The sequence below is a fragment of the Carcharodon carcharias genome, chromosome 1 (assembly GCF_017639515.1).
Source record: "Carcharodon carcharias isolate sCarCar2 chromosome 1, sCarCar2.pri, whole genome shotgun sequence".
Classification (NCBI taxonomy): Eukaryota; Metazoa; Chordata; class Chondrichthyes; order Lamniformes; family Lamnidae; genus Carcharodon; species Carcharodon carcharias.
The window spans coordinates 64,696,450-64,709,524 of NC_054467.1; the positions used below are offsets into that span (position 1 = coordinate 64,696,450).

Sequence of the window (13,075 nt, forward strand, 5' to 3'; positions counted from 1 at the left end):
TGCCTTCATGGAGTTAGTTCTCATACCCGTGGATTGTTGAAATCAATGGTCATGGCCTGGAAGTGGTCAGTCAACGTTGTGTATCCGCCAGGAACTTGTCTCATCCTCTCAGTGGTGTAAGGTTCAGCAGCATCGTCAATACAGGATTCATTGCTAACAGGGCTGTACCACATTACTGCTTCATTCAAACGCAATCCACCAACCTCGTTGAAGCAAACTCTGCCAAACAGGATAAGAAAAACTGTGATACCAGATTTTCATTAACCATTCTACAATTAATTTTGCTCAACATTGTTTTATAAGTTTGTGCATCATTTTAAAACTCCTTTAACGCTGTGAGAACTAGAGTCGTAACACCAGACTGAAACAATCCAAAAAAAGTGTTTTATTTCAAACAGGACAAGTAATTTGGTGCAGAATATTACTGAAAATCACCAATAATTGCTAGTAGAATGGTCCTGGCATGTCTCTCCTTGCACCACTTGTTCTCTTGCTGCACTCTCCATGTTGATCCTTTGATGGTGGGCGTTTTCCGTGACAATGTTTATTTTAATGTTCCACACAGAGCATGCAGTCACTCATTTCCCATGTATGCAATGGCTGGAAACCTCGTAATGACTAGTTCTAGGACTTTAAATCAAAGTTACAGCACATATGCCAAGTGAAATAGTTATGAATTGTTATGGCACAACAAATTGCTTGCCCTAACGATAAATTAGTATTTCTTTAATCCTAGTTTATTCAGCACATTGGAAAATTATATCACAATCCTTTTAATTAGATTACTGGATGCTGTTTAATAAAAATGAAAACTTACCATTGATTAAACCAATTAACCAAAATGCCCAAATTTCTTATTAACTCTAAACCATGCATACATCAAGTTAATAGTAATTACCACCATTATGCATGCTCTAAATGTTATTTTGAACATAGTAATCTGATGATATTGCAACAACTTGCAATTCTTCCCAGCTAATGGGAAGAAGCGCAGTGATCAGGGGATGTTGGCACTGCCATTGTAGATAATCATTTCAACGTGGTGTGTTAAACAACAATCATAAAAATCAATATAGTAGTGGAGTTAACTCATTATTGGGGAGATTAACTGTTCAACTAGATGTAGTTTTTCACTTACTTTCAAACAAGTCAACCTGCAGTGCTCCTTTAAGGAATTCCTCAAGATTGGGTGAGAAAGGATCAAAAATGTTTTCAAAAGCATGATCAGGTTATTTACTACATCTAACCTTTCCTTACCCATGAGTTGCTAAAATCCAAGCAGAGACTTAGAGATCATTTTATCTCTGGTTAACTACAAAGTTTGCTTTCAAAGCCAGCTGTTCATTTGTCCATTTAGATTAGTTACAAAGAAATTGGTATTGGGATAGCATTCTGTCATGCCACATAACTTTGATTCAAAGACAAGCCAAACTGTTGGGATGAAAGTTAATACTCTCTGGATAAATGCAATGAGGTTGGGTAATCTTATAAAGTTGCTAGTCCACAACACAAATCTATTCTCCAGTAGCAAAGTGACAGTCAAACTTGCAGAATATCCATATATAGTTGGTGTGAAAACTATACTGGTTCAACAGAAAATGCCATTAAAAGATGGGATTAAGGGATATTTTATGTCAACTGCACAGCTTTCACTTCAAACCAATAAAAGAAACTCAGTTAAAATAAATTGGTGAGCTTAATCATATAATGCAGCCCTTTCATTTTTGTCTCCAAACTAGGTATGTACACAAACATTGTCCAGAAACTAACCTGTGATGTCTGCGGATCTCTTGACACTCCACTACCATGCCAAACACAACAGCATGCAATGGGATGACACGGCCAAATCCTTCAGTGGGACCTTCCTGTCCTGCTGGCTGAGAAACAAAAAATGAAACGCCATATTTCCAAGAGGAAAATAAAGCTAAATTAAAAGTGAAAGGATGGTACTTGTAGCTCTACATTCCCAAATATACTTCTGCAGATTTTCTTCCCAAATCTAGAATCATTTGGCAGTTGTGGTCAATCTGCAAAACTGTATGGTACAGTGAATTAGAACATTGGACATGGGTTCAAATCCAAGAAGATCTTCTCTCTTGAAAATGAGAAGCTTAAATTAAACAAGTAGTCCCAAGCCATTATTAGTAGGGGGTGTTGGCGTAGCACAACCTATCCATAATCTGGCATTAATTATCCATCTTGCTCAGCGGGTACATAAAATTGGCTGATAGAAGAAATGGAAAAGACTCTGTAAATGCCTAGGGCCTCTTTTTGGGTTGTAGATAATGAATGATAGAAAAGTCCTGAAAGCTTTTATTCTTCATCCAGTAATTACAATACCCACAAGGAAAGAATTCCATTATCCAGTAATAAGGGGCCTCTAAGCTTGATGAGGGCAAAAAAAAACTACCCACCATGAAATCACTGAGTAAATCCAAAAAAAAAACCCCACTTTCAAAATTCCAGAAGCATAGAATGATCACAACACAGCTGGCCATATGGCCCGTTGTGTCCATGCTGCCTCTCGGTAAGAGCAACTCACCTTGTACCACTAACCTGCCTTTTCCCCATAACCCTGCAAATTTTTTCTCTTCAGGTAATTATCCAATTCACTTTTCAAAGCAACAGTTGATTCTACCTATGATGCACTCCTAAGCAGTACATTCCAGATCTTAGCCACTAGCAGCTAAGAATGTTTTTCCTCATGGCACTGTTGCTTCTTTTGCAAATCACCTTAAATCAATACCCTCTGGTTCTTGATCCTTTCGCCAACAGGAAAAGTTTCTCCCTATCTACTCTATCCAGACCCCTTATGGCTATGAATAGCTTTATCAAATCTCGTCTTAATCTTCTCTTCTCTATGGTGAACAGGACCAGCTTCTCCAATCTATCAAATGTAATGGAAGCTCCTCATCCCTGGAACTATTCTCATAAATCTGTTCCATATCCTCTCTAATGCCTTAATTTCCTTTCTAAAGTATAGTGCTTATAATGGGACTCAACACTCTAGTTGAGGCTGAACCAGTGTTTCATAAATGTTTATCATAACTTCCTTGTTTTGGTACTCTAAGCCTTTAGTCCAAGATCCCATTTGCTCTATGAACTGCTTTCTCAACCTGTCCTGTCCCCTTCAATGATTTGAGCACATATACCCCCAGGTCCCTCTGCCCTGCACCCCCTTTAGAATTGTATCCTTTATTTCATATTGCCCCTTCTCTTTCTACCAAAATGAATCACTTCACTTCTCTGCATTAAAGTTCATCTGCCGCTTTTCTGTTCATTCCACCAGCCTGCCTACATCTTCTTGAAGTCTATCACTGTCCTCCTCACAGTTCACAATACTTACACATTTTGTGTCATCCATAAGTTCTGAAATTTTGCCCTGTACACCCAAGTCTAGGTCATCAATATATATCAGGAAAAGCAGAGGTCCTTTTCCTGATCCCTGAGGAATCCCACATATGTCTTCATCCAGATTGAAAAACAATGGTTCACAATTTCTCTCTATTTATTTTCACTTAGCCAATTTCGTATACATCCTGCTACTGTCCCTTTTATTCCATGGGCACCAACTTTTCTGATGACCCTGTTGTCTGGCACGTCGTCAAATACTTTTTGGAAGTCCGTGTATACCACATCAGCCACATTATCCTCATTAACCCTCTGTTACCTTATCAAAACCACAAGCAAGTTAGTTAAACATGACTTGCTTTTAACAAATAAATGCTGGCTTTCCTTAATTAATCAACATTTATCCAAGTGACTGTTAATTTTGTCCTGAGTTTTTGTTTTTAAAAGGCTTCCCACCAACGAGGTTAAACTGACTGGTCTGTAATTGCTGAGCTTATTCTTGCACCATTTTTTCAACAAGGGTCTAACATTTGCAATTCTCTAGTCCTCTGGCACCACCCCTGTACCTAAGGACGATTGGAAGATTATGGCCAATGCCTCTGCTATTTTCACCCTCAGTTCCCACAGTATCCATGGATGCATCTCATCCAATTCTGGTGACTTATCCACTTTAAGAACCACCAGCCTTTCTAATGCCTCCTCTTCAGCACTTTTTAGCCCCTCCAGTGTCTCAACTATCTCCTCTTTCACTGTGACTTTGGTAGTTTCTTATTCCTTGGTGAAGACAATGCAAAGTACTCATTTAGCACATCAGCCATGCCCCCTGCCTCCATTTGCAAATCCCCTTTAAGGTCCCTTCTTTTACCACCTTTTTACCATGTATATGCATTAAGATGGCTTTTGGATTCCCTTTTATGTTAGCTACCAGTTTCTTCTCATACTCCCTCTTTATTTTTCTTATTTCTTTTTACACTTCCCCTTTGAACCTTCATATTCACCCTGGTACCCACTTGCATTATCAACCTGGCATCTGTCATACGCACCCTTTTTCTGTTTCATATTACTCTCTATCTCATTTGTCATCCAGAGTGCTCTGAATTTGTTTGCTCTACCTTTTCCCCTTGAGGAAATGTGCCTTGGCTATACCTGAATTATCTTCCCTTTCAAAGCAGTCCACTGTTGTGTTAACATTTTTGCCTGCCAAACTCTGATTCCAATTTATGACATATTTTACAATCTCTCCTTTGCCTACACCTATCACTGGCCTGCTACCCAGCTTCATCTGTCCCACCCCCTTGTACACTATATATTTCACCACATTTCTATTTCTCTTTGGCTTTGAAGAAGAGTCATCTGGACTCGAAACGTTAACTCTTTCTCTCCACAGATGCTGTCAGACCTGAGTTTTTCCAGAAATGTTTGTTTTTGTTTCAGATTTCCAGCATCTGCAATATTTTGCTTTTATCTGATTCCAATTTATCTGGGCCAGATCTGTTGTTATCCTATTGAAGTTGGACCAGCTGTGATTACCCCAGTGTTTTTGAGGAGGTGGGGTGGGGGGGGCCTATATCTTATCTTGCAGTGATGGTCCCTTTAAGAACCAGGATCTGTTTTCTGATTTTAAAAAATACAGCTGGGTTCCAGTAAATGATTATGTGACCAGGTTGCCTGGGAAATGAACAAAAGGATCAACAAATTAATTGTAGGGATGAGTAGGTTCCTAGAGGTGTTTCTCTGGTCAAGCAGCTTTGTTTCAGAGTTTAGAATAAGCTGGAGTGAAGGAAACAACTCTGTCCGCAGAATTTGGTTAATATTCTGGATATTACCTAAAAGTTAAAATTCTTGTTAGCCGACGGACTCTACTAACAGGAGTTAAATTTTTGGTGCAGCCAAGCTGAGGGGGGAGAAAGAGCAAGAGAGAGAGAGAGAGGGTGAGGGAGAGAGAGAGAGAGAGAGAGATAAACAGACAGGGAGAGTTTTAGATACCGAACTCCATAACTAAAGAATATCAGAACCAGGTGAGTTCTGACCCAAGGTATCTATGCCTTAGCCATGTATGTTGAAGGGGCAGTTTGCAACCTTAGGATGGTTGGAGCAGATGGAAAGAACAACCTTGCCAGAAGTAGCTAGAAGGTTCAAGAAATCTCAGCCTGTAAACAAATTGTTGACATACCATCCAGACCAAGCAGTTAATCTTTTGAGTTTTGACAAGTATCTGACTTAAGGGTGTTGGGGTGTAAGTCTATTGGGTGTAGAAGGAAAGAGTATAGCTAATTGTGTTCATTGTACTGTTATTATCTTTAACATAGCTGACTATTTAAGATAAAATGTAACCATTATTGTTCTTGTTCTTTGATTTTTGTGTAGTAAAATCCTTTTGTTTATAACTGTGAACCTTGTAGCTTAATTCTTTTAGCAAATATCTGGGTTTTCAGATTCTAAGAAAAAACTAAAAACACTACTGGTCTCGACTGAGGTCATAACACAACCCCAATTAACTATTTTTACCCGGAATTGCTCCTTGTCCTTTTCCATAGCCAGTCAAAACCTGACGATATTTTGATCACTGTCCCCTAAATGTTCCCCTATAGACATTTGATTCAATTGACCCACCTCATTCCCCAGAACCAGATCCAGCAACGCCTTCTTCCTCACTGGACTGGAAACATATTGATGTAGAAAATGTTCCTGAGCACACTCTAGAAACTCTAGCCCCTCTCTTATCCCAGTACACTCCAACATAACTATATAATTCTTGCGCCTCTCTGCAATTTCCTTGTAAATTTGTTTCTCTACATCAAAAATACTCCAAAATCTTCATGACAATGCCAGGTTCTTTACAAAATGGCATCTTTCCACTTAAATAATATTGAATAACAAACCTATAGTGTACACACACATTAAGTACTACCAATTAGAAGAGCATAATTAAAACAAAGGAAATTTCATAGACCTGAATGAAAATCTGATTTCATAGACCATCTTCTCCCCATCACCCAGCAGATAATTTTTCAATTCCCTGCTGAAGGCCTCAATTGAATCTGCCTCCACCACACTCTCAGGCAGTGCATTCCAGATCCAAACCACTTGTTGCGTAAAAACATTTTTCCTCATGTCACTGTTGCTTCTTTTGTCAATCACCTTAGATCCATGTCCTCTGGTTCTCGATTCTTCCATCAACAGAAACAGTTTCTCCTTATCTACCATGTCCAGGCCCCTCATGATTTTCAATACTTCTATCAAATCTCCTCTTAATCTTCTCTTCTGCAAAGCAAACAGGCCTAGCTTCTCCAATCTATCCACATAACTGAAGTTCCTCATCCCCGGAACCATGCTTGTGAATCTTTTCTGCACCATCTCTAATGCTTTCACATTCTTCCTAAAGTGTGATGCCCAGAACTGGACACAATACTCCAGTTGAGGCCAAACTAGCGTTTAGTTCACCATAAGTTTCTTGCTTTTGCACTCAATGCCTCTATTTATAAAGCCCAGGATCCCGTATGCTTTATTAACCACTTTCTCAACCTGTCCTGCTACATTCAATGATTTGTGCACATGTATCACCAGGTCCCTCTGCTCCTGCATCCCCTTTAAATTTGTATCCTTTATTTTATATTGCCTCTCCTTAGTCTTCCTACCAAAATAAATCATTTCAAAGTCCTTCAAACCTAACTACTGAGAAAACTACCTCTGAAAAGTTCCTGCTCTGAAGAAGTCATACCGACTCGAAACGTTAACTCTGTTTCTCTCTCCACAGATGCTGCCAGACCTGCTGAGTTTTTCCAGCATTTCCTGTTTTTATTTCTGAAAAATTCCTGTCTGCTGACAGATTGTACACTCTCTCCCTGTAGAGGCACTTACTTAATTCCAGAGAATTTACATGCAGGTTGGCAATAGGCTTAGGGACTCCCCACGTGTGCATCAATGGCACTGGTGGAGTTTAAACTCCTATGGAGGAATGCCAAGCTATTTCTTGCTTGCTTGCAGGGTTGCAAACTTGCCTGGTACAATTTAATTTAATTTGGAAAGCTTCTATTGGTTCTCATCTCCATTCTTACTACCTTGGGAAAGATTTCAGGCTAGATTTTCAATTGATCATAACTGCAAATTCAGTTGTGGGTGTGTATTGAAAATAGCGTTCTCAGATGGCATCACTGGATCTGGCATCTCTGGAACGCCATGCAACTTTCAAAGTGAGGGTGGGAAGGGGGAGCCAGCAACCCGCTCACCTCCCAATTATTGGTTGTTGAACTTGTTGTGGAGCTCATTAACAGGCTTATGAGTAGCAGTTTTATAATTTTAATCAGGAGGCACAGGGAACATGCAATGTCTGGGACACATCATGAAGCAGTTGTTGTGAACACAGCGGAAAACTATTAGTGCTAATGGGTGCACTGGTCAACATATTTAAGAAACAGCTTAGTAGGGGAAGCCCTGGTGAACAAACAAGTGACAGCTGAGAGAGCGAAAATTGGACCCTGACATTGGACACAGTGAGAAGGAACTTCAGCAATGGCATCCTCTGGGTCAGGATGATGGCAGGGAAGAATGTGCTACCCAAGATATCGTGTGTGCTATCCAATAGTCGGCAACCTGCAGATGACAGATTGCCAATGACATAGGAGACTACTTGTCTAGACAAGTTGTCTTAGACATTTGCATTGTGGTCCACCATGACCAGAGGCCTCTTGACTGGCCCCCATGGTGGTCTCCTACCTGAAGCCATCAAGGTCACCATCATCCTGAATTTTTCACTGCTACTGGCACAACATGGGAACAGGACCCGGAAATGATTTGGACGTTGGGTTCCCAACCATGCATTGAAAATCCAGCTCCTCAATTCCAAAGAGAACAAATTTTTTTCACCAGCCTTTCTCCCTACCTAAACGAAGATAAATCACTATGAATATGTTTTAAAAGCATTTCCTTCACTATAAGGTGGATTGGGAAATCCTGAGAACATGAAAGGATTTATAGGTAATACAAGTTCTTTCTCCCTTTCAGACAGTATGAACAACAACTTGTGTAGCAGAACATCCCAAGCCACATCACAGGAGCATTATCAAACAAAATTTGATAGCAAGCCTCAAAAGAAGATATTAGGTCAGCTGATCAAAAGCTTACTCTGAGAGATAGATTTTAAGGAGTGACTTAAAGGAGAGCGAGCTTGGTAGCTGAAGGCATGGTCACCAGTAGTGGAGCAAGACTGAATTGGAGGAGCACAGGGATCTCAATAGTGTGGCTTGGAGTCTTCACATGATGAACAGGAAATACTAGGAGCTCCTCACAAGTGACATGGTGATCAATACAACTTCATATAAGTGAACTGCCACCATTGTCCTGATCACAACATGGACACAACCCACAGCCTGTTGAATGGTGGCTCTAGTACTTCGGGACGTAGAGCTCTGGTATCTGGTGCTTGCTGCTATGCAACTCAATCTGGTAGGCATCACCCCCTGGATATATAAGCACATGTTCTCATATCTGGCCTCAGACAATGCCTACCAGCAGCTATCATCTTGCAACTTAGTGTTTCATCACTTGTTATACGATGGTTATCTCTTTCATGCATGGTGAAAAGACTGACAAAAAAAGCCTGTGTTGTGATAGCTACTTTACTGTTCTAGACGCTCGAGTCCACTGCCACACACCAGATGCACTCATCATTGAATGCTTAATCTAGTCCCTTTGTGAGAGGATTTGGCAACAAAACACATCATTATGAGACTGACTCCCCCACCACTCCCAGAGGGAATCAGTGACAGGTCGGTATAAGCCACATCCCATCTTCCCTCTAGCCAAATCTTCTTTTCCCAGAAACTCATCTCACAAGTTATTCCTGAACCTTACACATAGAATGGAAGAGGCTTTTCTACTGCGTGCCTAGGAGTTATGAACAATGATGGTGTTGGGCATGTCTTATATGCCACTAGTTTGATTTGCTTTGAGATTTTGTATGCATTGAAAAGACAAGACCATTGAAAAAAAGACAAGACCAAAGTGCATTTTTCCCCTTGATCCGGGATGTGTCAGTTGAAGACAGCCACCCGTCAGGACCCACAGATACTGATGATCGATAATTCGAAAAGATATCCCTACATTTTCCAACAATAAGGTTACATCTTGGGCTGAGCACAGCCATAAAAGGTGCAGGGCACTTTCCATTATATCCTAAAAGTTAGCCAAACGTAGATCCTCAGATCAACATAATATTATTAGTGAAAATTGGCACCACGAAAGTCCATGGGCTTCCACAACTTCCAGCTTCTTCACAAGGGCTGAATATTACATTAAATCAAAGTCTTATAGAATCAAATAAATTAAGTGGGTGTCTCTGAGCCTTACAAGCAACGCTCCCACTAAATTTTGTGTGTGCACAGCCATGCAGCAGCCTGGAAGATACTGCGCAAGCCTTGCTCCATCTAAACTACGTTGGTCACACACAACAAAATTTTAAAGAGAGCATTGCTTACAAGCGATCTTGAATCAAGACTACAGGTTTTCCATGAGAGTAGAATCCAGTCTGTTTCCTTGGGATTAGTTTCCTCTGGATTACCTTCAGAGTATCTAATATCCACCATAATAACTGAAAAACCCCCTTAAGGATCACTCATATTCAGAAGATTCTTAGTAGTTTTCAGGCTCATAAGGATCCTCCTTCTCATGGGTAGAGGCCACAAATATGCTCTAGAATACAGGGACTGCATGCTTCAAATGGAATCTTATTCTTCAGCCTTGCATTGAACTAGCTGATTAAAGCCTTCTACCTGTGCAGCAATTCCACCAATTTTTATACACTCCAAACAGATGGGTCACTGATATGGCCTGCTGGGTAAGACATTAATGCAATGTGGTTCCCTTACCAGCCCCATATGATACTGTTACAAATTGGTTGGTTAGCACTGGACTTGTCATTCATCAACATCAACCTAAAGAAATCCTTTTGATCACACTGGCAACAAACCTGATTCAAAAGAAAAATTATAATTTTATTTAATTGGGTGCTCTTGTAGGTTAATGTAACCCACTGATCTCATCTCCTTAATCTCATATCCTCCTGGCCTCACAAATTGCTTTATTATAATCTATCTTTATAGCTCAGCCATGGTTCAGTTAGTAGCACACTTGCCTCTGAATTACAAGGGGCAGAATCTTCTCCTTCTGGGATCTGAAAGTTGGAGTGATTCCTGTTGTGGATGGGGGGGTGGGCTTTTACTCATAATTGTCTGCTCCCCGCCTCATTAGTTATGCATGTGCGCAGTTCGCGTTGAGTCTTGTGACGGGGCTGGCAGAAAGTCAGCTACATTTAAAAGGCACCCGGACAAGCCTTCACTAATGGTGCAGGGACCCTGGAAGAAGGATGAACAGCAGAAGGCAACAAGCCACAGCTCCCCATTTCAGCGATGCATACCTGGAGCATCTCCTCGAGATAGTGCAGGGAAGGCGTCTTCCCCCATGGTTGGTCACACCCAACTGACCACTCCAGCCTGGGAGAGGATTGCCAGGGCGGTGGTTGCCAGGGCAGTCAGTGCTTGTGGGGTGCAGAAGAGGACCGTCCTGCAGTGCAGGAAATAGTCTAATGCACAATACTAGGGTAAGTTAACCTTCTGCTCTCCCAACCCACATCACTACTCATTTGTATTTCTGACATGGGACGTGGGCATCACTGGCAAGGCCAGCATTTCTGTTGCCCAGCCCTAAATGCCCTTGAGAAGGTGGGCTGCTGCCTTACTGAACTCCTGCAGTCCAAGGCAACTGCAGGATTTTCGTCCAGCCACAGTGAAGGCACAGCCATGGGGTAGAGTGCAAGGCAACTTGCAGGTGCTGCTGTTCCTATATGTCTGCTGCCCATGTCCTTCTAGTATGGTACGTCGCAGGGTTGGAGGGTGTTGTTGAAGGAGCCTTGGTGACTTACTGCAGTGCATGTTGTACATGGTACACACCGCTGCCAATCTGCCTTGGTGTTCAAGGGAGTGTTGAGGATGCTAGATGGGGTGTCAATCAAGCAGGCTCCTTTGTCCTGGATGTTGTCCAATTTCCTGAGTGTTGTTGGAGCTGCACTCATCCAGGCAAGTGGAGAGTATTCCATCACACTCCTGACTTGTGCCATGTGCATGGCGGTCAGGTTTTGGGGAGTCACAAGGTCAGTTACTAGCCACAGAATTAACAGCCTGCAACCTGCTCTTTCATCATGCAACCTGCTCTTTCATCATGCATGCTCACAATCCACCTATATATCTTTATGCAGGAGAAGGCAGCCCACAACAGGAGGGAGAGAGAGAAGATGGGAGGGGGGATGCCTGAGCTGAGGCCACTCACCCAACCTGAGCAGCAGACTGCCAAACTGGCAGGCAGGGCCATGATGGTGTCTGTGCTGACAGCGAGGTCGGCATTCCCCAAGCATCTAGTGAGGAAACATGCATAATTCAGACAACCTCAAAAAATGAAAGTGATTGATGAGTGTCCTGTTTGAGCCAGCCTAGGCAGACACTCATTCTCTCTTCTCTCCATTCTAGGTGCCAGTCAGAAGAGGGTGAAGCCAGTCCCCGTACATGAAGTAAGCCCCAGCCCCAGGATACCTCGGAGGACGACAAGGACGACTTCACACCTGTACAGCCATCACAACAATCACCTACACCCTCCATCAGTCCAGAGACACACATCTCGGTGGATCATATTTAGGCTCAGGCTCACAATTTGCTGGTCACCTCACAGACATGTGCCCACAGCAGGAGGAGGCAGTGACAGCCAAGGCACTCAGAGGACTGCTGGAGAAGAGGCCTCTGCTAAGTCTCAGACGATGAGCCTCTGGAAGCGGCCACTGAGGGGATGCTGGAGTATCAAAGGGACGCAGGGGAACATCAGACAGGGATGTAAGAAACCATCAACAGTGGCACGAGAGGCAGAGGAGTCCATCTGCATGCTCTCTGATGTCGTGGCTCTGACATGTGAACACACCAAAGTCTCCATGGGGAGGATGGCTGATTCCATGGAGAACCTGGTCCAGTAGAATGTGAAGTTTCTGCCGGAGATACACTTGGACCTGCACTCTATCGCTAAAGCCATGGGTAAGCTTCTGTAGTGGCTATGCGAAAGGGGAATGGGGCACCTCGACCTCCCTCCAGGTTCTCCTTCTCCTTAAAGAGTCAGAGAGGGGCCCTCAGGCATCTAAAGGGATAAGGAATATCAGGTGAACAGCCAGGGGGCATCCACCCAGGACATCTCCATGGGTGTCCAGGTGTTCCCAATCCCTGTGCCTGTGACCCCCATCAGCTCCAGGCCAAGAATGGTGCACCCAGCAGGAGACACAGAGCAGGCCGGAGCCCACCAGGCCTCGGACCTCCAGGGGACATCCACCGAAGTCATCACAGACAACAGGGCATAATAGTCAGCAGCCTGAGGGCCCCTCCCTGACTCTCAGACTCTTTAAGGAGAAGGGGAACCTGGAGGGAGGTCGAGGTGCCCCATTCCCCTCTCACGTAGCCACTTCAGAAGCTTAGCCATGGTGATCTCTGCTGCGGATGTCAGGGATGCACCTAGGCATAGTGGTAGAGTTAGGAAAATTTAGTATTGAATTAACACTGGTGGCACGGGTGTACAATCTCTGCATATGGTTTTTGCATTTCTAAATATATATCTTGCACTCTCCTGGCGTCATTCTTGCTGCTAGTTGTTTTAATGGTTGCACGCACTCCATCACTTCCAGGGGTCTTCCTACCCC

The 13,075-nt window shown here is 42.7% G+C and overlaps 1 protein-coding gene across 6 annotated transcripts in view; it reads right to left on the minus strand.

Annotated features, from left to right (window-relative positions):
- The window catches only part of prmt9 (protein arginine methyltransferase 9), a 97,343-nt gene that overhangs the window by 8,407 nt on the left and 75,861 nt on the right, over positions 1-13,075 (minus strand). For 5 of the 6 annotated variants that reach the window (XM_041193917.1, XM_041193907.1, XM_041193933.1 and 2 more), the window contains 2 exons: positions 1,771-1,877; positions 27-219 (listed from right to left, as the gene is read on the minus strand). In XM_041193917.1, the coding sequence (XP_041049851.1) occupies positions 27-219; positions 1,771-1,877 (300 nt within the window). Of the gene's footprint in view, positions 1-26; positions 220-1,770; positions 1,878-8,067; positions 8,155-13,075 lie in introns of those variants that run through there. The other variant, XM_041193952.1, reaches the window with a different exon arrangement.